This window comes from Pogona vitticeps, chromosome 7, assembly GCF_051106095.1.
Source record: "Pogona vitticeps strain Pit_001003342236 chromosome 7, PviZW2.1, whole genome shotgun sequence".
NCBI classification, from domain to species: domain Eukaryota; kingdom Metazoa; phylum Chordata; class Lepidosauria; order Squamata; family Agamidae; genus Pogona; species Pogona vitticeps.
This window is the reverse complement of record NC_135789.1, coordinates 13,890,272-13,913,816: the sequence shown is the minus strand read 5'-3', so window position 1 is coordinate 13,913,816 and position 23,545 is coordinate 13,890,272. Positions and strand designations below refer to the sequence as shown.

Genomic DNA, 23,545 nt, shown 5'->3' with positions numbered 1-23,545 from the left:
GCAGTGGCCACTGAAAATAGGGGATCCCTGCACCCCCAAGTGGTGCAGGATGTGTTAGAAATGGTTGCATCTAAGCCATCAGTAAAAGAATTTGGACTAACAATATTATGTTTTCACCAGTGTGCACAGCGTTAGCAATCTTTTCTGTGGTCCGTGCTACTTAGTAATTAGCAGAATTGCTAATTGTCTCAGCTCTTTCTGCTAAAAAAGTCTAGCCTCTCCTATGTACAGGCAGATGCTTGTTTAAGGAAGTAGGGTTTTGTTGCCATTTTAATGGAAGTTTATGGAAGTATGTCCCCCCCCCCCAATACCTTTATATAAAGGGGAAAGGGAAGGTAGGCATTTGAAATGTCAAAGAACCTGCCAAGAGCAAATCAGGGGCAAATACAAGTCAATCTGAATTCATTGTTCATCTGTTGTGAAGACTTCCCCGCCTCTTACCAGCCACTAAATTACTTGTGTGACCTCCTGCAAATCAAAGTATCTCACCTTGAGTGGTATGAAAGATGCAACCGTTAGTCTGCTGTCAAAAAGATGAGTGGGCCCAGCATGCTTTTATTGTGCTAGGCCCTGTGGCGGTGACTGAATTCCACTTCCCATCAGTTCACCTACCCTGAACAATAAATGGTGAAAAATGATGGGAAGTTGTAGGCCAACAAGGTCAGAGGGGCACTGTTCATTGCTCCTATGTTATTGCCTAAATGCACCATACCCCTGCGCTGTATTTTGGCCTATGAACTTTTTAGTGGGGTGTTTACGGTAATCAAAATGCTCCTGAGATGCGCCAGTTACCAGCAGACTTCTGATCTTGCCGTATGGTGGGTTTTGCCCCAAAGCTTTCCACCAGTGGTGAAAAAGCTGCCTCTGAAGTGTGCTTTGGACCGGCACGCTTAGGACAAGGCCTGGGAATCCCACCAGGACCAAGCTTATGGCATTCAGAGCGCCAGGGTCCCGACCTGGTGAACCACGGTGCCAACGTCTGTTAATACCAGTGATCCTAAACAACTTGCCATTGTGAGGACGCTTCGTGCTTTCTGTACAGCACGGCTCCTGCACATGACTGCAAAGAGCTGAAACCCGGGGGTGGGGTGGGTCCATGCTCTCAGGCTGAAAGTGTGCTGTGAACTCTGAAGAGGCTTCAGAAAAAGGAAATGGCTTTCCGTCGCGTGTCGGTTTTGCCAGGGCTCAGGGAGAGCGTGACAACGTGGTCTCTTCTCTCCCTGTGTAATTCTGGCTATTAGATTTCATGAACTGTAGCGGTGGAGGGAAATCTCATTTTGTAGCTCCTGGACTTCAGTGTACAAGGTGATGCTTACTTGGCTTTAATTACCTAAAGACTATTCACCTCTGCGTGGATTTGTTTTTAGATAGTATTGCGCTTTTCCCTTCAGGAAGGTTCCCTTAGACTAGATCAGATTAATTAACTATAGGTGGTTAGGCGTTAAGGTGCCACAATGTTTTCATTTTGAATTTTTGGTGCATTTTTTGTGTAGATATTTACTGGCGTTGGTTTCCAGGGTCTTAACATACATCCCTCACAGCACTATCTGTCTTTCCTTTTTTATTTGTGGCACCTGAAATGGACATCATAGCCTGAGTTGTGCTCTCTCTCCGCCTTCAGCCTGTCTAGGGCTGGCTTGTCTCATGACCTCTATGATGCTGTTACACCCTATGCAACAGAATTTCTCCGAGGAAGGCTTGCTGTACATCTCAGAACGAACCACTTGCAACTCCTGGCTGCCTAATGGTAGCCATTTGAAAGGTGTGGCTTCCCTGCCCTGCAAACCCTATTTCTTCTGGGTCAAGCTGACAAGGCAACGCCTTTAGTCCAGAGGAAGGGCGTGGTGCATTTTTATCACGGCCTCTTGTAAAATCAGAATTAGAAACCAGTGCCTTCTCCTCACAGGGTGATGCCATAGCTTCTCTATTGATTTTGGGGGGTGGACAGTAAGCTTCTCTCCTAACAGTGAAGGGCATGGGGTGGCCCTACAGCCGAAACAACAGCCATGTACCCTCCGTTATAACCCCATTACCACCCGGCGATAGCAATGATGTCATATTGAGAAGGTTAGAGCAGTACGATGACGGAACCAATGATCTCGGGAGGTGCTGAGCGCTCCGATGCCAGAGGCCTTCAAGAGATAAACTTGGCCCACCATCTGTCAGTTTTGGATTCCTGCGTTGGGGATTGGATTCGATGGCCTTAGAGGGCCCCATCCAACTCAGTGCTTCTGAGGTTGAGCCACAGCTCTTGAATGGGTTTCCTGAACACACCCACACCCCATTTCCGGTTCCTGCCAGTCACCTAGCCCATTGTCAGGGCTGTGCTGAGGATCAGCAGCTTGTTGAGGAGGGCTTGGTCCAATCACCGCTTGAGGGCTTTCTCTCTCACCCAAGATTTCATCGCTTTAGACATCTGCTCTGTTTTAAAAGTTTTTAAAACAGCGGACATTAGGTGATGAGAAATCATCTTTGTCTGAGGACCTCTTGTGGGGCAGGGGGAATCTCCCAGTCTGCTATGAGTTTCCTATCCTTCCTTGTCTAGGTTTAGTTTCCTTAAAACCGAGCCCGTTTTATGATGTATTGAAAATCTGCAGTTCCCTTGAGAAGCAAACACATCACTACTTCCGTGGGGCCATCCCAGACTTAAGTTTCCTTTCAGCGTTTCCTGACATGCGCCTGGCTTCCCCGTCACCTTAGGGGTTTTCACGTTGTGAGGCTTAAAGGTTTCTTCTAATATCTTGTTTGCCAGCTGCGTCTGTGCTTTTACCCTATTGGCCCAGTAATGTGGAATCATTTCAGAAACCAATCTAATTGTTCATTTTACTAGGTAGTTTGAAGCCGGCATCACCATCACTGGCAGTCTTGTAATGCGACTTTATGAGATTTGAAAAAAGTCTCTCTGCTTGCCATATACTCCTTAGCAAGGCCTTTTAGGTGTCATTTACGCTCCTAGTCAGATCGACCCATGACCTTGAGAAACTTCCTGAGAAAGCACTTTGTGTCGCACCTGCTGGTGTGGTTTTCCTACAACAAGTGTAAGCAAAATAAGACTTCTCAAACAGGCCTATGTTGTTAACCTCCTGCCTCAAGGATCTGGTTTCTTCGAATGAATGCCCATGTGTTACATCACTCGGTGTTTGCCAGGAGGTGTTGCTTGTTGCTTTATTTTTCTTAGCGAACTCATGGGATATTCTGTAGCAGCATCTGCAGCTTGTCAGTTCCTTCTGATTGTAGAAATAGGAGATTTTCCCTTTATAAATGGAGGAGCAGGCACTTTCTGCTTGTAGGCTCTTTCAGAGGGGGAATCGTCGGAAATTTGGGGCCCGCCGTGCCTTTTGCACCTGACGCCTTGCTTTTTATCTGAGTTTGGCGTATTCTTTTTGCAGGAGACTTAGGTTTGTTACAGTTAGACTGCAACATGAAGGGGATCTAAGACTGCTCCTACCAAACTGTTTAGAAACAGCAGGTACCCATTGTGGGTTTGCCAATATTATCCATCTGGCTCTTTAGGAGGAACAGCAGATCCTGGTGCTGACTGCAGAGTGTGTTATGGCTGTACCGGTGATGTGTACACCCTGGCATCTCAAGGTTTCCTTATTTGTTCCCCTTATAAATCCAGGCTTCTTTCCACATTAAATCTGCCAAAATCATGATCTTGTCATTCAGCAGGAGTAAGCTGTTACCTTTTGGGGATATCCCTCTGCAGAGATAGCGATCGTTATCAGTGGAACACAGAGTGGTATTTGTATTAGGGCAAAAATTTGGAAAATTGGGGGAGGGGACCCAGGTGTAGACTCCGACCCAGGTTTAAGTAGGGGGCTCTGCTTTGCAAAAGTTGCTCACCCCTGGCTCTGACTGATGGGAGTCATCTTTTTAGCAGCGCAGAACTTCGCCACAAGCCACTCTTTACACATCCAGGTTGAAATGATACATATATGTCGTGCTTATAAACATATGGAAGTTTGACCAGAAATGGACACATTTAGATAAAAAATAGTTTTTGGAGATATCAAGTGACACAACATCTGTTTTTCCTCTTGTTTCACAGTAAAACAAGATGGCAGCAGTATTTTCAGGCTCATGAGAAGCATGAACTCAAAGCAAATTCTTACTCTTTCATCTCTCTGATGTTCAGTCCATAGATGCTTAATCTTAACTTTGTGTGTCATCTTTGTGTTTTGTTTTTGGCAGTAGGAGGTGGCAGGTGTTGCTTTTCTGCCACCTGAAATCCTACAAAATATAACCTGTGATTATTTTGCCTGTCAGTAAAAACAGTGGGAAACCGTGGGCCCTGCAGACTGCTGGGCTCCGAGCATTCAACCGTAGACTGGTGCGACCACTTACGTTATTTTAGTTTTTCATCAATGAAATCATCAGGAATAAAGCAGAAATGTCATCCTATAAACTCTGAATTGTGCTGGCTTTTAAGAGGTAGAGAGATGCATTTGGCTTCAGAACTATTGCAAGTGTTCTTAGGAGGACTTAAAGAATGGAAACATGCTTCTTAGAGAAGAAATGTCTACTCTTTGGTTATCTCAAAGGAGATGAATGCATGGAAACAGGAATCAAGGAGAACTTCTGATGTTCTCAGAACTTTCCAGAAGTCGTGAAAATGTTCTGACTTCAGCGTTTTCCCTTTGGGATGTTACCAGGTTGTGCTGAAAACATCAGGAGGGAAATCACCTGAAGCGCGAAGCAGCTGTGGCTTGGCATAATGTATTATCAGTCTGTACTGATTTGCAGTGTTTATTAGATGGAGTATTGTTGAGAACCTTATTCAGTAACAGAACTGTTGCAGGTTTTCCCTCACTTTCTGCAGAGTGGGTGGTGATGTTACTCTGTGAGTCGCCCTCCAGCATCTCAAGCCTGAGATGCTCCTTGTTATGTGTGCAGCAAAACTCTGTCCTGTCTCTCTCTTGGGAAGCCTGTAAAATCTCAATAACTAAATAGGACATGACTATAATACGGATCTTGCATGCAGGTGAAGATCAACTTATTTGTCAGTATACACTACTTCAGAATGCTCCTGCTTTGGTTTTCAAAAGCAGATATGATCGGTTTTAGACTGAAGTCGAGGAACATTAAACATCTTCCTGGCGGAGTTGGTTTGTATAGTGTTGCCCTCCGTCGGTAGGTATATGTACCCAGTGAGTGTATGTGCTAATACACCTCCACATATAGTCTGCACGGTAAGGATAATATCCTGAGGATAGTTCTTTGTCCACCTTCTTCAAGTGCGCATTGATCTATGGAAGCTAACAGCATAATTTTTTTCACTTTTAAGGGGCTTGGTAAAAATATTGTCTTTTTAATGGTGTAAACTGCCTTGGGTTCTTTTAAGGAGAAAGGCAGCGTAAAAATATTTTAAAGAAATTTAAAGAAATTAAACAATAGAGGGAATCAGACTCCAGAAGACATTCCTTGCTCGAAGAAGAGAACGACTTGGCCGAATTTTTGCCTCTTTTTTTTTCTTTCCCTGTGGTCCAAGCTACCCAGAGCAGATTTTCAGAGGCATGGGGTATGCTTTGGTGGTGGAAGGTGGAATTTGCAACCAGACCTGTATCCTCTGACAAGATTGTTCAGGATATCTTCTTCCCCAGCTCTAGATCCAACCCCTTGTTTGAGACAACAAGACAGGCAAACAGATGTGACGTTGCTTGGAGGGTAAAACGTTAATTGGACATCAACTGAAGCCTCCTGCAGGAGATGGAGATGATGGGTGTTAACAGTGCCTGGATTTTTAATTGTTGGTCCTTGTTTTCGTGTGCTGGGAAGGAAACCCTTGTGTCTGCCACTTGTGATTTCCCAATAGGCGTTCTGCCACCATATGGCGTGCGAGCAGAGCATGCGGCCGTCACATTGCTGATGTACAGCATTGGCTGACTTATTAAAAGCAGAGGCTTAGATAACTTTAACTCAAGTGGAAGGATTTTTTGTTCCTCAGTGGCCTTGAATATCCTCTTGACTGTGGAACTCTGATGCCTGGAGGAAACCTGGAAATAGTTCTCTTTGCTCCTTCTTTTCGGCCTTTTATTTCTGCGCAGAAACATTGATATAACTGCTTTTCAGCTCCCAAAACAACTGCAATAAAGCACAGTCCATGTTTAATGCCATCATCCACTTTACGGTTTCTTACTTTGGGCACTATCTCGATCCAAGAAATTCTTAGCCTTGTGGATTTATTGCAAGATGCTAAGCATTCCTTGACTAACCAATGAAAAAGTCTTGAGGTGAATGCATCAAGAGCAAGAAATCATAAAACCTGTAAGTGCAGAGTCAGGTAAAGAGAAGGGAAGGGCACTGATTATTAGAGCTGGTTGTTCAAGGTAAAATAAATAGGAAAAGCAAGGCAGGTAGAAACATTGTCTTAATGAGCCTTGGAAACTCGTTTGGATGCTCAAGCATTGTTGGGAGCTGCCTTCTCTAAATCCAGAGAAGTCATGACAGGCGGCAGTAGGAGAGGAGTGAGAAGAGAATAATAAAATGTGAGACAGTTAGAACCTCTAAACAAATAGACAGTTGACAAATGGGTTGGAAGCAACAAAATTGTGGCAAAAACTTCTTGACTGCTGCCCTAAACCCCAGCATCCTGCGAGGTACTAGTTCCTCTATTCAGCACTGGTTAGGCATCTCCTGGAGTCCTGTGTCCACACTTTGAGAAGGATACCAACAAACTGGAGCAAGTTCAGAGAGGGCAAGAAGGAGGATCAGGGGGCTGGAAACCCAAGCCCCATAAGGAGGAAATACAGAAAGAACTGGGCATGTTTAGCCTTGAGAAAAGACGACTGAGAGGAGACAGGATAGCACCCTTCAATGACTTGAAGAGAGGCAGGATCTGTCCTTGATTCTCCCAGAGGGCAGGACACATTAGTAATGGTCTCAAGCGACAGGAAGCTGAATTTCAGCCGAGTATCAAGAAAAACTTCATAACTGTTCAAGCAGTACGACGACAGGACCTATGACCTTGGGAGGTGGTCAGCACTCCAACGCTGGTAAAACCTGCACCTCTGTCTGTCCAATTTGCCTGGATTTGGGTTCCTGCCTTGAGCAGCGGGTTGGACTCAATAGCCTTTGAGGCCCCTTCCCACTCCATTATTCTGTGATTCTCTTGGCAGAGTTTTCATAGCCAGGGTGGTGATACCAAGGGAAGTATGGGCTCCTTCAGCTCTTTTTATTCCTCTAAGGTTCATGTGAGAGGGGAAAGTCCTCCAGATAGGTTGGGTCCTAAGATGTTTGGAGCATTCTCTCCCAAGCGTCCTCATGCGGTGTGCAAGCTGGTGGCATCGGCCTGGTAATAGGGTTTCAGATGCAAACAACCCTTGCTTTTTGCCCCAAGTCTGGTTTCCAGAACAGATGTCAGCGAGTGGTGTGTAACTTAGGAAAACATCTGGGGGAAGTGGGAAAGGTCCACAGAGTTATATCCCTCTGTGTTTTTTCTCTTTACCACTGGGAACAAGGCTGGTGAGTGATTCTCCTTATGTGAAAAAGTCATGGTCGCTGTTGTTTCCTGTGATGGAATTTGTGCTGCTTTTATGAGGTTGGGGGGGAAAATATCCCTCCTTTCTCTGCACAGTAAGCAGAATCCAGTGTGCATGTTTGCAGGGAGGATGGCTGCCGTGGAAAATGATGTGGCCTGGGAAAGGAACTGCTCCCGATGGGGTCCTCCTGTAGAGGTTCCGTTGGTGTAGCAACCGTTGACGAGTCCTCGCCGTTGCATTTCTGTGATCATATGACAGCAGCTGGGCTCATGTTGCAGCGTTAAGTTCCCATGCACCTGAGAATGCAGCCATTCTTTAGGCTACTCCCAAAAGAAAAAGCGGAAGTCTTGTGCTTGAGGCGTCTACCTGCGAGTTGTGTGAAGGCACCTTTAAGGTCAATTGAGTTCTCCCGTGGTTGGGAAACCTGCAGAATGATTGCTGTCAAGTTGCTGATTAGTAATGATCACGTGCTGACTTATGAGGATCTTTTCCAGGGTTTCCCATTCCCTTTTTCCGGGGTTGCTCTGGGACTGTGCAGGTTACCCAAGGCCTCCCAGGTTGATTCTTCTCCCAATAGGCACGGGGGGGGGGAATCGAACTCTGAACCTCTGGCACCACAGCCAGTTACTAACTGGATAATTTGCAGCTGTTTTGGAGGACACACGGCCTTTTGTGGTCTAGTGAATAGAATGTAGAGAAGAGGTTGAAAATTAAATTTCAGTCCACCTTTCTAGGTTTTCTTGACAAATTGCTACCTGCGTTTTCTTCTATAAAATGGGGACAGTAACTACATCCCTCAGAGAGCTGTTGAGCAGTAAAGGAAAGAACAGTAAAGAATGGATAATAGTGAGACTCTGGTTGGCAATTTACATGAGTGGGTTAAATTGAGTGAACCACATTAGTAAATTGCTGCTAATGAATGAGGTCCAAGTCATATTATGAGGTGCCAGCTAGTAATGTATCTCGTGCCTCATTAGTTAAGAGCAGTTAGATGCAATGATTTATTCGTTTTAACTCACACATGCCTGAACCACCAGGATTCTGGCCACGGATTTTAAAAATATACTGTGAATTCTTACTGGAATGCCCTTTGAAGCAGTGAGCTGATAGGACAGTGATCCATAATGAGTTTCGACTTAGCTTTTGACAAATAAAATTAGTATCTTACATTTCTGAATGACATTTATGGCATGAGTCCCCCCCCCCCCCCCCGGTATATTTATGGTTCGTAAATGGTTTCACTATACAGGCAACTGTGGCAAATAGTATTATTTTTTTTCGTTGGTATTTGCTTTGAGCTCCACAAAGCGTAGCAAGTAAAGCCACTACCGCTCTGGAGTCTTATTAGGATATCTCATTGTGGCCAAGGGTGTGTGTATCGGGGTGTGTGTGTTTGCATAGAATCTTGTCAACTTGACAGAAACTTTTCCTCCGTGGAACAAGCATTAACTAGTGTTCTTTGACTTGCAGAAAGCTGTTTGTAGGTGGCCTGGACTGGAGCACCACGCAAGGTAATCCTCTCCTGAACTGCTCACAAACTTCTTTTTTTAAAGATGCACACTGGACTTTCCACCTCTTCCCAGCAGATTGGTTCAGCCCTGCAGCTCACTATTGGCTGCATGACCTCTCAGATGGCTTGACTCCAAATCATGTACACTTTCCTTGCATCTGGGCGGCCAAAAACCCATCCTATCTGCATCCATCAGTTCTCCAGAACAAGTTCCTTCTCTGAAAAGAGAATGGTGAAGGGGCCTGACATTTAGCATAGTAACGCTGGCATCCTCACAATGGGCCTGCCAAGATCTCTCTAAAGAGGTGTTCTTGATAACTTCTCTGCATCTGTGTGTGCTGGCTACCTCGCTTTCTCCATACATGCATCCTTGAGCATGGGATTTGCAAGTTCGTGTCATACCGAGGTCTGACCTTTTCCTAAGCTCTGAAGGGTTGCAGTTTCAAAATACTGTAATTTTATACCTTATGCATTTCTTTGGGCTGCCCTCAAGAAATACAACTGCTCTTCAACCCTAAAGCCATTTAGAGAAATGATGTGGTATAGAATGTTCCAGGGATTTTTAGAATTAAAGAACTCTCTGTCCCATCTAATTTGGCCTGGTGGTGGTGGGGTTCCCACCTAACTATGGCATTGACTGTCCTTTGATTAAAAAAAAAAAAACCACTGCATCCTTACAGCTGACCTTCTGTCTCTAACGAATCCTCTTCCACAAATGGTGTCTGTGTTTTCTTTTCACAGAAACGCTCCGTAGCTACTTTTCCCAGTATGGGGAAGTTGTGGACTGCGTAATAATGAAAGATAAGACAACGAACCAGTCGCGAGGCTTTGGATTTGTCAAGTTTAAAGATCCCAACTGTGTGGGGACAGTCCTGGCCAGCAGGCCCCACACGTTAGATGGCCGAAATGTAAGTTTTCCCCCCTCATAGGGAACGGGGTGTTTTGGGCGCTGTTTGGCTTTATTTATTAAAATCAAAATGTGTTAAAATAACCAAGCTTATGGGACTATTGGGTTGACTTACTAAGCAGTGAATTGCTTTATTCGCCAATCAGTGGTGATTGGAATGAAGGATAACCAGAGTATAGTCTCCGCCCTTGGCCATGTTAGGTGAAGGATCGTGGGCTATGTTGTCCAAACTGTAACATTGCTGAATTTTTGAGTTTTTGATCGGGAAAGGGTTTTTTGTAGCTAGAAAGCAGATACTGTAAACTAGAGATGTGCATGTACCACTAGTTTGGTGGTTTGTGCTGGTTCATTTTTTTCGCTGAACCAATGTTTGGCGGTTCCCAGCCATGCCTCCAGCAGGCATCCATCCACTCAGAGATGGTGCGCTGTTTGCCTGAAAAACGAACTGGCACAAACTGATGGTTTGTGCCCATCTCTCATAAACATAAAACTAAAATATGCTTTGAGTTACGCAGCTTTGCAGATAGATTCACTGTGATTATTAAACCACATACATTCTTGTTATCTTGCATGATGATATGTGCCCTACAGACACCTTGGCTTCTGGGAAGGAGCAGACTACATCTCGGCTCGGTCCCCCTAGCATTCCTACTTTCCCCAGGCTGGTGGCCATTTACATGCTCGAAACTAGATCAGGAATAACCCGGCCTCAAATTGGCTTGTGGGCCTTGCTTCATTCTGGATACGCCTGCCTCCCACCAGCCAGGAGTTTTCTGACTTTCTCTGCGAGAGAGGAAATACCCCTGTATTGATTTGTCTGCCTCTGTTGGAAGAGTGTTCTTCTCCTAGGCTTATCAGTTGAGTGGGTTTCTGAAGCCATCCTGGAAAGCAGGAGTCGTCCGGGGATTGTTGCTCTTACTCATTCAGTTATCAAATGCTGATGCTTCAGGGTTGGTTTTTTTTTTTTTTTTTTTTTGCCTTACTGTCGCTTGTCCTGCCTCCCGTTTGACACTTGCCCTTATTTGACAGATTGATCCAAAGCCCTGTACTCCGCGTGGAATGCAGCCAGAGAGAACACGACCAAAGGAGGGATGGGTAAGGGAGTCCGGTCAGCCGCGCTTTATGCTTTTCCTCCCTTGGATGCCTTTGTCTCTGTGTTTTTCCCAGTCCAGCTCCCAAGGAGCTTTGTTTAACTGTGTGGAAGTAGAGGGTGAAATTCACTTGTGCGGGCGGAAAGCCAATGGAGCTCTCAGGGGGCCAAAGCTGGTTTCAGAGCTGCAGCTACTTGTGAACATGGACCTGCTTTATAGGCTGAAAGGCCTGTAAGCGGTTCTAATGGTGGCAACATTTTGCTCTCTTCAGTTGAACCGGTTGGTCTCCCTCGTTTGGTTTTAAAAGAGGGGCATCTGTGTTTTTTGGATGCTCAGCTGCTATCAACAGGTACATGCTGACACACTGCCTTTTGAGAGTCAGGGGCCGGATACTAAATTTTCTGGGATGCACACTGCTTGTTCACGTGTGCCTGCCCAGTGAATACTTATTCTTGGTATTTGTACTATTAAAAGTTTTTCCCCTTTATCGCAGTTGTGATGAGAAATGGTAATAAGAATTACAGTTGGAGCAACCATAAAAGTGGTAAATCACTAACACAGGCATTTGTGACTTTGGGCTGTTCTGGAGAAAGATGATGGCAAGTACAATCCATCAGCAGTCCACACCGGCCGCTAGCTAGACTCCTTTTGGGGATTTAAACCAGCGTAAGTCAGTTTCATAAACCCCAGCAATGTATTATTGCTAATTAACAAGATGCTGCTTGCATCCTTTTAAAATAATTTTGTCTTTAATACACTCAGGAAAGAGTTACAGAACAGTAATAAAACGTTCTAAGGGACTAAAGAATAAGAAAAAAAGTCTAAAATAAGAGCAGTAGCAGATATATGCAACAAGATATGTCGTCTCTGTAGTTTCTGTAATAAACGTCTATCTGAACAGGTCTTGTATTCCTGGTCTTACGCCAGTTGCGCAACTTGGCGCATGACCAGGAATTCAAGCAGCAATTTGTTAATTAACCGTTCACCCCTGTGGATTTTGCAGTTGCATTTGAGTTTTGGAAATCCCCAGTGGAGTTCTGGCCACGGGAAAATAAAAAGAACAATAACACTTCTGGCCACGGGATAATAAAAAGAACAATAACACTGATTAGTTCAGGCCAGGAAAGGCATCAACTTTAAAACATTGGGGAGTTGAGCTATATGTTCGCCTCTTGCCTTTGCTGTTCTCATTAAGTAATGTATGGTAGTGCCCTTCCCACTGGGTGCTGGTCTGCTACATAAGTTGCACCCCAGCAAAAGTCTGCTGAACACCCCAGCTGATGTTTTATGCCTTTTCGTTTCGAGCAAAAGCCTTCTAAAAACAAAATTGGTAGCAAAAGGAACGGAGGAGAAGCCATGGGTTGCTTCTGCTTCACTCTTAATCCCAGCAGTGCTCCACTGCCTTTCCACCTCAAGCCATCAAATATCCTCTTAAGTCTGAATGCCCATCTTTTCCCCATGAGGCAGGACTCGCCCTAATGCTCCTGAATCTTTCTGCCAGAGCATGTGCCACTTTGACCATGTTGGGGAACTTGAGAAAGAACAAGGCTGGGCAAGAAATCTTTAAGCGCTCCAGGCATTCATTCATTGCTGGAGCCATCCAACCTCGCTCACACACAGAAAATTCTATTTTGAGAGATGAGTCTTGGTCTCAGAGCAACTCGCTTTCTCTCTGTCTTTTTTGTTTTTGTCTCCACAGAAAGGATCGCGGAGTGATAATAAATCTAATAAAATCTTTGTTGGCGGGATCCCTCACAACTGTGGCGAGACAGAGCTCAGGGAATACTTCAAGAAGTTCGGCGTGGTGAGTTTCTAGAAAGAAGGCTCCTTCCTAATTTCCTGCCATAAAAATAGTAGTAGGCAGATTTCTGTTCTCACCCATTTCCAGAGGTCATGCTGGCTTTTTTGTTAGCCAGTCCGTGTATTAAGCAATAATTCCATTTGCCGAAATGATTGTTTGGTCCTCCAACTCAGATTGTTAACCCATCAACCAAAACAAAACATTAATTGAGAAAGTAAAAATCCAATTACTTTTAAAAGTAATTGTTAGTTAGTTAGTTATAAAGGTCCTTCAACCCATGTTTTTCACCTTCTCAAAGTGAAGAGTTTGTTATGAACTCAGCATCCTGGATAATTCAGTGGTTTCAGTCGGTGGCTGTGGAACCAGAGGTTGGGAGTTCAATTACCCACTGGGCCTCCTTGACAGGGGCTGAACTCAATAATCCATAGGATCCCTACAGTTCTAAGATGATGATAATGATCGTGGTGAAAGTAGAAAACACCTTGGAGTGTTTTTTGTTTCATTTTGAAATCTTGGCTGTGCTTCTGGCGTGCATACAGCTTCCGAGAGTGGTACTGTTTGGGGTCCAAATCTGTCCTTTTCTTAGGGCAAAGTTAATGGATCTTTTAGGGTGAAATACCTTGGGTAAGACCTTTTTCCCATGGAACAGCTAGAGAATAAAACAAACAGTCTTGTGATCCCTCAAAGACTAGCAGGTTTTATCTGGCAAAGAACCTTTGTGAGCTGCGGGCTGTCGCTCAGTTCATTACTTTGGACCTGGAGAAGTGAGCTGCGCTCTACAAAAGCCCTCTTGTTTCTGTTGCAACAGAAGTAACACAGCTCTCTTGACAAACAACCAGGAAGTGCTTTGATTTGGGTTCCTGCCTTGAGCAGGGGTCGGACTTGATGGCTTCATAGGCCCTGTTGAACTCCCATAATTCTAGGACTCTATAAGGTCTTCCTTCCAAAGCAGCTTGGAATAATTAAAATTCAACACAACGGCAGAATATAGTAGGAATAGGTGTGCGTGTGGGTCTGTTTCTTGCCCAACTGTTGACAACTTTGCTCAAGCCCCTTTCCCAGGTGTAAAGAAGACGGCCTGGCTTCCAATAAAAACACCAGCCCGCTCTTGGAGCCGCTTTTCCATGGAGTCTCTGTCCTGACTCGAGCTCTCTCTCCTTAAGCAATCACATCTCTTTGAATTGGGTAGAGGTCCCCCCTGCCCTAGCTCTGTTCTCAAATGGCTGTAATTCTGTCCCTCGGTCCCCTCTCATTCTTTCTCTCCCACTCGCACAGGGCAGGTAAGTCATGACAACAGGGTGCTGCCTGAAATTGTCTTTACCTCCTGCAACTTGGATCTTTGTGGCTATTCTGGACTACAGCATCGGTCATCCCTTGACCGTTAGCCATCCTGGCTATTGTTGATGACAGATGTGGTCCAAAGCATCCACCTTTGAGAAAGTCTGGTGCACTCCTTCAATAGCAGGATGATTCTCAATTCTCCAGTGGTCTCTACTCGTCTCTCTGCTCCAGAAACCTGGTGCCTGTTTTAAGGCATCAGTAAGTACCATGCAGAGAGACTGTATGAATAGGAGCCTCATGGCGCAGTGGTTAAAACGCTGTACTGCAGCTAAAATTGTGCTCACGACCTGGGGTTCAAATCCCAGGTAGCCGGCTCAAGGTTGACTCAGCTTTCCATCCTTCCGAGGTCGGTAAAATGAGTACCCAGCTTGCGGGGGGGGGGGCAATGTGTAGCCTGTATAATTAAATTGTAAACCGCCCTGAGAGTGCTTGTAGCGCTATGGGGCGGTATATAAGTCCAATAAATAAATAAATAAATAAGCAGTTTTGCCTGGAAAAAAATCCTTGTTTCCCCCACCCCAAATTTTGTTGTTTTTTATGCCTTCTCCCTGCTTCTTCTTTTTTGCCAAATGGAGGTTGGTCTTATAGGGACGAGGAGGTGAGATCCACTTGAAAGTAAGGGATGGAGGAAGGGCGAGACCATGTCTAGAAAGTTCATGTGTCAGCTTTCTGTATGACTTAGAAGCTGTGCCAAATGTCCACCTTAGTTTCTAAAGCTTCATGGACCATCCATGGTGCCTGTTTCCTTAACCTTCTATCATGAAGGCTGGCAACAGGCTTTTTCAAAATAAAAAATTCTTGAGACTTTGAGGATTCAGTGGGAGGAAGAGGGGGGGCTGATGAGGACTGTTTTTGTATCCATTGGCCCATTCTCAGATCTCCACTCTTCTCCCCCCCCTTTGGCAAAAATTGAATTTTAGTTCTGTGGAAAAAAACTCAAAGGGTGGCCATTTTCTTTTAAATGACCCTAACAACCCATTCATAACCTTTCCTAATATTCAGTTTTGCTGCTTGTGTAAAATGGGCTTAGTCTCTTCAAAAGAAAACCCTCTAAACTTGTGATGTGTTCACCAGAGTTTGGAAGTACTTATCTATCCATCAATCCGTTTTGGATCGCCATTCCCAGCGTCCCCCGTCAGCCTTGCCAAGGGGGATCATGGCAGTCGTAAACTAAGCTCTGATGTTTGCTGGCGAAGGGATGAATGGCTGCTTTGGCCTGAGAGCCTCAGAAATCTGACCCTCCTCTTGGGAGGGGACAGACGACAGGATGTGCTCGGGTGTGTCCCAAAGGGGAATTTACCCACATTAAAAGGATTCCTGTTTGTATTGACACTCCGGAACTTGTACCCTGATAAATGCCATGTTAGATTAGGGCTGAAATGTCGCCGTCAGCCTCTCCAAGCAGATCCTCTTTCATTACATGAGTAGCCCTTTGGTCCCTGAAGTATTCCCCCAAGGGAAGCGCCACGGCTTTCAGGGCAGAAAGAAACTAGCCCAAAAGCCTCGGAGTTGGTCTGGTTTCTCTCTGTTGCGCTTTGCACAGACCGAACCTCCCCTCTTAGCTTGTGGTTCCCAACCTCGGATCCCCAGATGCTTTCGAATTGTAAGCTTCCACCACTAGATGCGCCTGGCCAGGATTTCTGGGAACCGTACTCCAAGAACACTTCGGTTACCCAAGGTTGGGAACCCCTGAACGTGTTTTCTAGATCATTTGCTAGATAATTTGGAACTGGAAATTTTAGATCCCAGCTCCTGAGCTTAGGACGAATCCCACAGTCGGAGATAGTCGAAGAGTGATGAGGTATCCCAATGAGAGTAAACCTTTCCTCCAAAGCCTGGATCTTTCTTTCCCTCCTTGACGTGGGAGACCCAAACTAACCCGGGGGGGGGGGCTTGAACACATCCGGACGGTCTGTTCTCCATCATTGGTGCCTAAAAGGCTGCATTCTGATGTTGGTTGGACTCCCCAGTGCCCGTCAGCACTAGCCAATGGCTCTCCACTGCAGCCCAACAACCCCTGTGGAACCAACTTCACGCAGCCCTGCCATTGATCAGTACCCAGAGAGAAGGGCAGGGGTTCGCCTGTGTCAGAGTCTGTGCTGAAAAAAAAAGCCATTTATTTTCAACGTCCCCACTTACCTAAACCATATAGATACTAACAATGATGCATCAGGCTTTTAATTGTGTGTTGGTTTGGTTTGTGATCCAGCCCCTGCCATTCCCCACCCTCCTGCTGCTCGTCGCCTGATCACACGGTGACTTTGCTTCTTTTCTTTTCCAGGTCACTGAAGTGGTGATGATCTATGATGCAGAGAAGCAGCGGCCGCGAGGTAAAGGAGAATCTAGTTTGCCCTCGAAACTTCTTTCCCCTCTCCCTATGTCAGATGGCAAACTTTTTACCGCATCCATCTCTTTCTCTCCCCGGCACACCTCCCCCCAAAAATGATGTTACTTTTCATTCATTGGCTCAATAAATTATTTCACCGAACAAACCACTTCATGGAGGGGTTTCATCCAGGCTCATTGGGTGTGTCACTGCTGTGAAGTCCAACATTGCATGCGTTGTTGCTGTTCCCTGCCGCCACCACCCACCAGCCCCTTACATCCCAAAAAAGAAGGTTGCCTATAAATAATATGGAAGGCACTTGCGTTCAGCTGCTTGCTTCGAAAATGAAGTGAGAGGGAATGACCTGGAATGGCTGAGTTTAGATCTTGTTCTTCCCTGCTCTTAAAAAAAAAAAAGTGGGGAGACCATCAAAATTCTATTCAGATTGCAGTTGTCCCCATCCGCACGACTAGAACCTATGTTGCTTCGTGTTTCCTCGTTGGTCCCCCCCACCTTTCTTTGCTTGTTTTTTTTTTCATTAAATGGCCAAGGCCAAAATTCAGGGCCAAAACCCACATTTGTAAATGGTTGCTTGTGTCATTTTGTGGCTGTACATCTGTGCAGTTCCTGGCTTAACCTTGAGATGCTGCATTTCTGTGAGTGACGGAGCATCATTTCAGTGTCTCCCCCCCCCCCAGCCCGATACGCTTGGGTAAGCTCACCTTGCCCGGCTCTCCGTTTGCACCACTGTTGTGTCTCATTTCTAGAAGCAATGTTTTCCAAAACGTCACCCCCTGCCAGTTGTAAGAAGCTCCTCAGTCGCATGTACAAACACGCTGGAACTGAGTTTGCCATCTGAACTGTACACTTCTCCCTCTTGATTCCATTATTTAAAGCAGTGTTTATAAATTCCTCACTTCATACTGATTAAGCTGTTAAGTCTCCTTTTGTTTTAATTTATTGTGTTTTTGTTTTTGTTTTTAATTTAGACATACATCCTTAGTGGCATATTTAAGTGTTTCATAGTAAAAGTACAGTAAACGTTAAGTTCTTCCTTTCTTTCCCCCACCTTTTCTTTTCTCCTCTCTGTGAACTTGTTCTGTGATAAATCTCTCTTTAGATTCTTTCTTTTTAGGTGATAGAGGATCACAGAGGTACAGGCCATTTGCACAAACAGAAAAAGGGGGCCGGGCCTTCTCTTGTACTGAGAATATCAACCCAAGTTGTCAGCGTTTGGTGAAGGAGGAAGGTGGCTTTTTCTTTTATGCCTCCATATATTTTGCAAAGGCCTTGAACTGTTTCAACAGAAAAACCCAGTGGCCTAGCAGAGAGCAGCATCTTCTCCCGTGCCATGCCTTCTACAGGAACCCTTCCAGTTATTTAAAACTGCCCATCCCACCCTCTCAGCGAACCAAATCCAGACCTAATCTTGGGGGTTCGTTGTTTTAAACACACACACCCCTGCCTTTGCGATTTCCCGGTTTTTAAAAATCGGAAACCTCTTGCCCAAATAGCACGGTGAGCTGGAAACCGGCATTGCAGCGAGCTATCCAGCCAAATCTGAAGCCGGACAGGTTTGGGGTTAGGGAGAGGCGGCCACGGTGGCATCTGCTCCACTCGCTAGCACAGCGCTGGGAGGACTGGGTGCACCGTTCATTGCCAGACACAGGGGGTCCGGGCCAGCAGCACAACCCACAATACTGTGATACAACTTCTTGAGCCCAGCTTGATTCATCCTCACCTGAAGCAGCCAGCCAGCCAGGGATGAGCCTGCACTTATTCTGTGGAACCATACATTTAGGCAGCAAGCAATCTGCTTGGAGTGCACGCCTCTAATCACTCCTCCCGTAGCATCTGCAATTCCCTGTTCTTTTTCTCTTCACTCTGTAATATCATGTGGATGTACACATGCCATTTAAATGACAACAGAGATGAGCCCAGGAAATATCTTTTGCCTTCCTCACCCAGTGTCTCTGCTTTTCCTGTCCTGTGTTTCATTTTTACAACCCACCATTCTTGCCTGGCGGCTGTCGTCCTTCCAGGAACCTCACTTCTTGTTTCCAGTTTTAAATGGCTGAGCCTTGTTGAGATGAAACCGTGGGCAGAGAGCTCCGTGGAAGGGAGGAACAGAGGGGGGCCCATAAGCCCCCCACCCCCATTTCTCCACCCGGAAGGCCCTCAGATCTTCACAAATCCCATCCACTTAAACAGTCTGCAAGATCCTGTATATGTATCCTTTGTGTTAAAGATGTGATTGGCTAGATTGGTGGAGTGTCGCCTTGAGGCTTACAGATGGGGCTACAGTCCATCCTCCATGGTTTTCAGGCATTCGTCCTTAGTTTTGTTCATTTAAACTATCTAAACCAAACCTATTTTCCCCTTTTGCTTTTAAATCCTGGCTTCTTTGCAGCCACCCAATAATTCCAAGCCTGAGCTAAAATTTTAAACACGAGCATTTCTCAGGGCCTGGCTTCTCTCCCAGCTGTATTTCACCAGCTGCTGCTTTAAGAGGCATCTAGGAGGCCAACTAAGCCTCCCAGGAGGGGTGAGGATTCCCTCCTGGAGTGAGACTGGGTGCCAGGCCTTCCCCAGGGTATGTTATTCCTGCTGATCTGAAATACATCTTCTGTCATTTTTGCATTTCTCTCATGCATCTTTGGCCGGCTTTGGTCTTGGAAAACATCTTAATAATAAAACCAGCAGAAGAGCTACGGGTTCGATCAAGACTGGCTCCGAATAGGCATTTTTCATTTGTGGTCCCAAATGAGCCCCACAACATGCGAAATTGCCACTCTTCCATCTTGGGAGGACCACTACCTATCCGTCGGGTCTTAGAACTCCACGGTCTTTCCTTCTTTCTAAGAGGGGAAAATTCACATTTTCTTCCCCCACCAACGCAGTTCATCCTATGCTGCCCAACTTCTTATTTTTAAAACCTCATAGATCTTTTTTAACCCACCTTGTTTGCCAGGTATTGTAGCATGACTGGTCAGTAGCAACGTGTCCCAAATCTGTTCATCCTCTTTCTTCTCTTTCTTTCCCCAACCTCCCGGAGAGGTCTGTCAGGTGGGCTGGCCTCTCTTCCTTTGAGTCAACGGTGAGGTCTGGAGAGCTGTTGAGTGATCTTGTCCGACAGCACCCTTCAAGTGGTGGCAGCTCCTCAGGCCCATCACAGTGTTTCCTATGTTTCGGTTGTGGATCCTCTCATTGACAAGATCTTGTGCATTTTCTCAACCTTCACTTCTTCCCCTTCCTCTGTCCTTCAACTCAGCTCAGCGGTTTAGGTCTGCGTAGCCAGAGGTTGGGAGTTTGATTCCCCCATGGGGGCTCCTTGACGGGCTGGACTGGTTGACCCATCGGGTCCCTTCCGGCTCTGCCTTTGTAAAACAAACACCATTCTGCTTCTGCTTCTGTGCAATACCTGTCCGGTTTTGCTGGTGCTGTAGTTCCCTTGATTCCTCTCCTCTCCCAACACACACACACGATTTAAGCATCGGATGTTTGCAAATTGCCTGTCCAGCCGTTGCCCATCTTTCAACTCCAGTACGGCTAAGACCGATGTCCTTTGATCAAACATATGCTCCTCCTTTGGAGGCCACCCTGGCTGAACTCAGCTTCTTGGTTTAGGGTCATCCTCTTGTGCGCAGGAAATAATTTTTAGAATTGTCCCCCTACCAATTTATCATAATTATTATTTATGCTATTTGTTCCTTGTTGCTGACAGCAGAATTTTGACCTGCTGCAACCTTGGCCTGTATCTTTGTGTCTTTTTAAGTATGAATCTTCTCTACTTTAAGGCTCCATGGGCTTACCCAACCATGTTGGGTCAGCTTAGCGAGACACTAACTGTTACTGAGAGTGTTACCTTGTTTTATTATTTTCTGTTGAACGCTTTAGAACAATAAATGGCTGCTGTCAGCACTAGCTGCAAAGCAAAGTGAAACCAAGGGGGAAATTTGGGGTTTCAGGAGTTACTGTTTGGATGCCTTTAAATTTATCAAATTGCAAGGTATTTATTTTTAAAACCCCACCCTGCCCCACCCCCTAGAGAAGTTGGTTTTGCAGGAATGTCAGCAACTAGCGGTGACTTGGCTTTTCCGAGTTGTCCTGCATGGGAGTAGAATTAACAGTTGACTTGAGTTGGGTGGTTAAAGAATTTCAGTTGCAAAAGCAAGATTGTCTATGGAGAGGCCAGCACTAAATACGCTCTCCGTTGAGTTAAATGTACACCTTCCACTCCCTGCCTCCCCCAAGCCCCAAAGAGCTGACCGTTGGATGGCCTGAAACCCTTTTTCGAACCCTTGGTCCGCCCCAAAGACTGTTCATCATCCTGTTTTGTGTCACAACACCCTGCTACCTTGATTCACTCTTCGTCGTTGGCTAGGTTTTGGATTTATTACTTTCGAGGACGAACAATCAGTGGACCAGGCTGTCAACATGCATTTTCACGACATCATGGGCAAAAAAGTGTGTAGTTGTAGTTTTATTTTACCTTAAGACCAAGCTGAGGCTTCGAGCAACTAGCAATTTGGCTGGCGGACAGGAAGGGGGCGGGCGGCAAGCCCCCAAGGGGGTGAAACTGGGTTCTGGAACTTAGTGAGTCACACAACTCCATCTTGAACGGATGCTCCACCTGCCTTGGGTTGCCCTGGCGCTCCTTGCTCGGGAAAAAGATTGGTTCGTGGCGGACAGACCTCCCTGAAAAACAGCCGCTGATGTTGAAAGGAATAGTTTTGAGCCAATGAACCGTCGGTTCTCAGCCCACTCGCCTCCCAAGGGGGAGGCATTGTTCCTTTGCGCTCTGTCCACACGCAAGAGGTGGACGTTGCAGGCCTGGTGTTGATTCTGCCCAATAAACCATGGCTTATCAAATGGGTCTTGACTGCCTCTATTATGACTAGCAGTCTTCCCCAGGGATACCCGGGTGTGTATCTTCTGTGCAGGCATGTGACAGGAGTCGGGCCCGATTTGTGACCCCTCACAGTGGCATGGGTGGATTAGATCTCCCTACATTTCCCATAACATAAAACTTCCGTAAGGTAGATCCCTAGAGAACGGGTGCCCTGAGCATCCACAGCTGAATGATTTACAGACCGTTTGGGTTCGAGAATGTCATAGATCTGAAAACCATCTGCAATAAATCGGGGACATTTGCCTCTGTACGGCCTGTTCACAGAGAGAGAGAGAGAGAGAGAGAGAGAGAGAGAGCATGCAGGTGCTTCTTGAGTGTTCTTCAGGAAGGTATGCCCGCCATGGCTGTTCACCTAGGCTTCCTGGCCCTCAAAGGCTCACACAAAGGAGATTGTGTATAGATTGATCACAAGCTAGCCGCGAGTAGCCGGGAAAGCGGCGCCAGTGAAATCTCTATGTTGCTGAAGGCTCAGCTCCTCATTACCACTCCTTCAGATGTACGATCCTGTATTTCATATTCCAACCTGGGATTCGGTGGGGAGTGGGGAGAGGCGGCCCGCATGGTGGCCTCTCAGAGCTTAATCTGAACAAAACCTTTCAGCCAATCATCGTGAAGGAATGGTTACAAACAAAACAAAACAAAATTTTTTAAAAAAATTGGGGTCACTTACTGTGAGACTTTGATGCAAATCCACCTATTCTTTTTATCTGTAACAGTATTTTTTTTAAACCACGATGCAGTTAAGTGACCTTTTTTGGTTGTTGTCATCTTCATACTGTGTTGTCAGCCCCTCTCAAGAGCTTTTTTTTTTTACGGGCAAAAGGGGTTTATTTCAGTGGGAGATGTTCGCCTCCGAGCAGAGCTTCGCAAGAAGTGACTTAAGAAGGCATCGTAGGGGCCCATCTCAACCTCTATAAATTTGTGCTGGCGTCCAAAGAGGAGGAAACAGAAGGGAGGATTCCGCTCAGAAATGCCTATAGCCGTCTAGCTTTTCAAAAAAATTCCCCAAGTAAAAAAATGGAAGCTATAACTCAACAAGATAGGAGAGTTTAGGGCAATGATAATCACTCACTCCCTTTAGTTATTTTATGCATCCTTGCATAAGCACAGGCCAGAGTAGACAGGCGAATGTGTCTTTATTCCATCTGCATCCTGGCATCCTGCTTTTCGAGTTTTCTTGCAAGGTTCTCCCGTCACCGCCTGCTTCGCTCTAGGGAGGCTGTTGCACCTTGTGCTTCAAACCATGGCCTGGGCCTTTTCGATCTAAAGGATCTTGATTTATTTATGTGCCAACGGAGGAGGACCCAATTGTCCCTGGTGCGCTCTGTCATGAGCTGGAGCTTCCTTTGAAATCGCTGGGTGTTCTCGAACTACAGCTCCCACCTTCCCGCCGTGGCTCAGGTTTGCTTAGCCGAGGGCTCCGCCTTCACCGCCACCAGAACAAGTTTTAAGCTGAAGTTCAGCTCAGCTTATTTGATCAAATCATGTGTGGCCAGAATCCAATAGAACATTTGCAGGGTGCAAATTGCCAATTTTAAAGATTCTCTGCTTGAATTCTTAGTCATGTGCTGAGTCATGCAAGTGGCTCGTGACTAGGAATCTGGTTGGGGACTTGTTAATTAGTGGCTGTATTTAAAATTGCTGTTTCCCCATCTCAAGAGGATCCAACATTATAACAATATTTTTTTTAAAAAAAATGGAAAAGGTGAGGGCATCCAACAGGAATAGGAGATACCTTGGACCCAAGCCGTTTAGGGCTTTATAGCTTAGAACCAGCACTTTGAATTGTGCCTGGGAACAGATCGGCTGCCAGTGGAGCTGCTGGAACAATTAATCTGGCTGCAGCATTTTAGACCCATGGGAGTTTCCAAACCCTTTCTTAGGGCAGCCCCATGTAGGCTGTGTTACAGTAATCCAAGCAGGACCTGGCTAAGGCCAGACCTCTCCAGGAAAACGGGGTGCAGCGAGCATACTAGTGTCAACCTCCACTTCCCCCCTGACTTAACACAGTATGAAGGTTTTGCTTCTTATTGACTCAACTGTCCATTTTTTTTATTACCTGCATGTTTGTTTACCTTTTTTTTGTTAGATGTAATGTAAGGTTCTCTTATCACATCCATTCCTTCTGACATTGTTTGAGTTATTTGAGGTTCTTTAAGCGTTAGCCTGGGAAAGG

At 45.7% G+C, this 23,545-nt stretch overlaps 1 protein-coding gene across 3 annotated transcripts in view; it reads left to right on the top strand.

Moving 5' to 3' along the window:
• Positions 1 to 23,545, top strand: part of DAZAP1 (DAZ associated protein 1) — a 41,269-nt gene that overhangs the window by 6,714 nt on the left and 11,010 nt on the right. For 2 of the 3 annotated variants that reach the window (XM_020780944.3, XM_020780945.3), the window contains exons 2-7: positions 8,952 to 8,992; positions 9,733 to 9,899; positions 10,928 to 10,993; positions 12,689 to 12,793; positions 16,413 to 16,461; positions 20,842 to 20,924. In XM_020780944.3, coding sequence (XP_020636603.3) covers positions 8,952 to 8,992; positions 9,733 to 9,899; positions 10,928 to 10,993; positions 12,689 to 12,793; positions 16,413 to 16,461; positions 20,842 to 20,924 — 511 coding nt within the window. The remainder of the gene's footprint in view (positions 1 to 8,951; positions 8,993 to 9,732; positions 9,900 to 10,927; positions 10,994 to 12,688; positions 12,794 to 16,412; positions 16,462 to 20,841; positions 20,925 to 23,545) is intronic. The other variant, XM_078379062.1, reaches the window with a different exon arrangement.